Here is a 1,976-nt window from a genome sequence, read left to right on the forward strand (position 1 = left end):
ACCTAACTACATAACTACATGTATACATATGTGCATTCACACACACAAACACACACACACACACACACACACACACACACACACACACACACACACACACACACACACACACACACACACACACACACACACACACACACACACACACACTACATTCAGGCATATGCTATGTATAAGCGTAAATATAACGCGCATTTCTCTCTCTCTCTGAAACATGCAACCATATAATCATACAAACATGTATACGCCAAATGGTATATTCAAGACGTGCCTGCTAAGTGAACTCACGTGAGGGAGAGATAAGATAGTGTAGAGGGCGAAGACGTGAAGAGCGCACCGCTCTGTCCGCACTTTCACAAGCAGGTCGAACTTGGCCATGTCGCTGTTGGGGGCGGCGCTGTGGCGCTTCTTCCGGAACTCCAGCGCCACCAGGAGGTAGGCGACGAAGGTGGCCAGGGCTCCCAAGATGTACATGACGACGTAGGTCATGTGGAAGGAGACTGTCACCTTCATGTCAGCGCATGGAGCCTTGCCATCTATCACGGAGGGCACGGCGACTAGGGACATGGGCAACGCCCAGCATGCTAGTGTGACGTAGCAACAGCGACGCTTCGTGACGAGCGTCGGGTAGCGGAGGGGCCAGCACAGGTACAGGTACCGGTAGAGGGCCAGACAGGTCACGCAAAAGCAAGACACGACATGCAAGTACTTCAAAAGAATATTCAAAATAACACACCACAGGATGCTATAGTCATTTCTACACCCGAGCGAAAGGAGTCTGGCGTTGAAGGCAAAGGAAAACGCAGACAGGCAGGTAATGCTGACTGCCAGACTGTAAACGAAAGGACTCGGTTCCCTCTTCCTCAATCGCTTCTCTTTCGTGTATATATAGAGTGTCAACACACCCTGAACCATGGTCAGAAATGTTATCGTGACAAAAAGTGCGGAGATGACAACGCACCCCATGGCGATTTCAGATTCAGTCTCACTTCTTGTATTAAAATACGGCTGTTCTCATGGGTATCGAGGCTGTACAACTGAGTTCCATAAAGTTGTACTAGATCACACACATTTCATACTTGTAACTGTCATTTAAACTAAACACAAACACCTGTCTTGCATTATTTTTCTTCACAAATAACTTTGTAGAAGTCTTAGAAAGTTGACTGCAGTCTGATGTTTAAAAAATCCATGAACAAACAGCTTCAGTGCACGTGTTTTGGCTGAAAATCATGACATATTCATAGTGACAGTTAAATCACTCGCATCGTCTTAACTGCATGTACGGTTCTATATGACAAAGCTCATTCCACCCTTGGCCTAAGGGCATAAGAATGCTGCGTTTCTCTCTCAGTATGTCAGTCTTGCCGTTACTGTGGAAACATATTCCCAACACAGCTGTGGCTTCCAAACTGGCAGGCAGGATGTGTCGAAAGCCTTCATATACCCCGACTAGTGCAAGGTGTCTGAATAAACGTTTTATTCGTCATTATTGTTATCTATTTCCGACTGGCTGCGACGTGCATGTAGTGTCTGAAACAAAATACAATGAACACAATTTTTAAAAACACCGTACATGATTTTGAACAACGATGATGCCATGAACATTTTCCTGTCTAATACACAAAAGTATAGATTTTCAACTCATAGAATTCATCAGAAGAAAGATAAGATGTATACTCACAGGAGCGTTGCCGAGGACAAAGTGAATTCGATGATATGTCAATACTGACTGGTAACTGACGTAAGAGATAAGTGACAATGCGCCGTACACGCACACATGTATGTCTGGGTGTGTTTGTGTGTGTGTGTGTGTGTGTGTGTGTGTGTGTGTGTGTGTGTGTGAGAGAGAGAGAGAGAGAGAGAGAGAGAGAGAGAGAGAGTGAAAGAGAGAGTGAAAGAGAGGGGAGAGAGGAGCGAGAGAGGAGAGGAGGGAGGAGAGAGCAGAGAGAGAGGAAGTGAGGAGAGAGAGAGGA

At 45.9% G+C, this 1,976-nt stretch overlaps 1 protein-coding gene across 1 annotated transcript in view; it reads right to left on the bottom strand.

Annotated features, from left to right (window-relative positions):
• The window catches only part of LOC122266786 (uncharacterized), a 4,077-nt gene extending 2,332 nt beyond the window's left edge, over positions 1-1,745 (bottom strand). Inside the window, exons 1-2 of the mRNA XM_043036780.2 lie at positions 1,685-1,745; positions 289-1,533 (exon numbers count right to left, since the gene is read on the bottom strand). Of these exons, the coding sequence (XP_042892714.2) occupies positions 289-966 (678 nt within the window). The 5' untranslated portion in view covers positions 967-1,533; positions 1,685-1,745. The remainder of the gene's footprint in view (positions 1-288; positions 1,534-1,684) is intronic.
• Between the last annotated feature and the right edge of the window lie 231 nt (positions 1,746-1,976).

Source organism: Penaeus japonicus, unplaced genomic scaffold (assembly GCF_977035675.1).
Source record: "Penaeus japonicus unplaced genomic scaffold, GWHDUDI00000001_assembly GWHDUDI00000013, whole genome shotgun sequence".
NCBI lineage: Eukaryota > Metazoa > Arthropoda > Malacostraca > Decapoda > Penaeidae > Penaeus > Penaeus japonicus.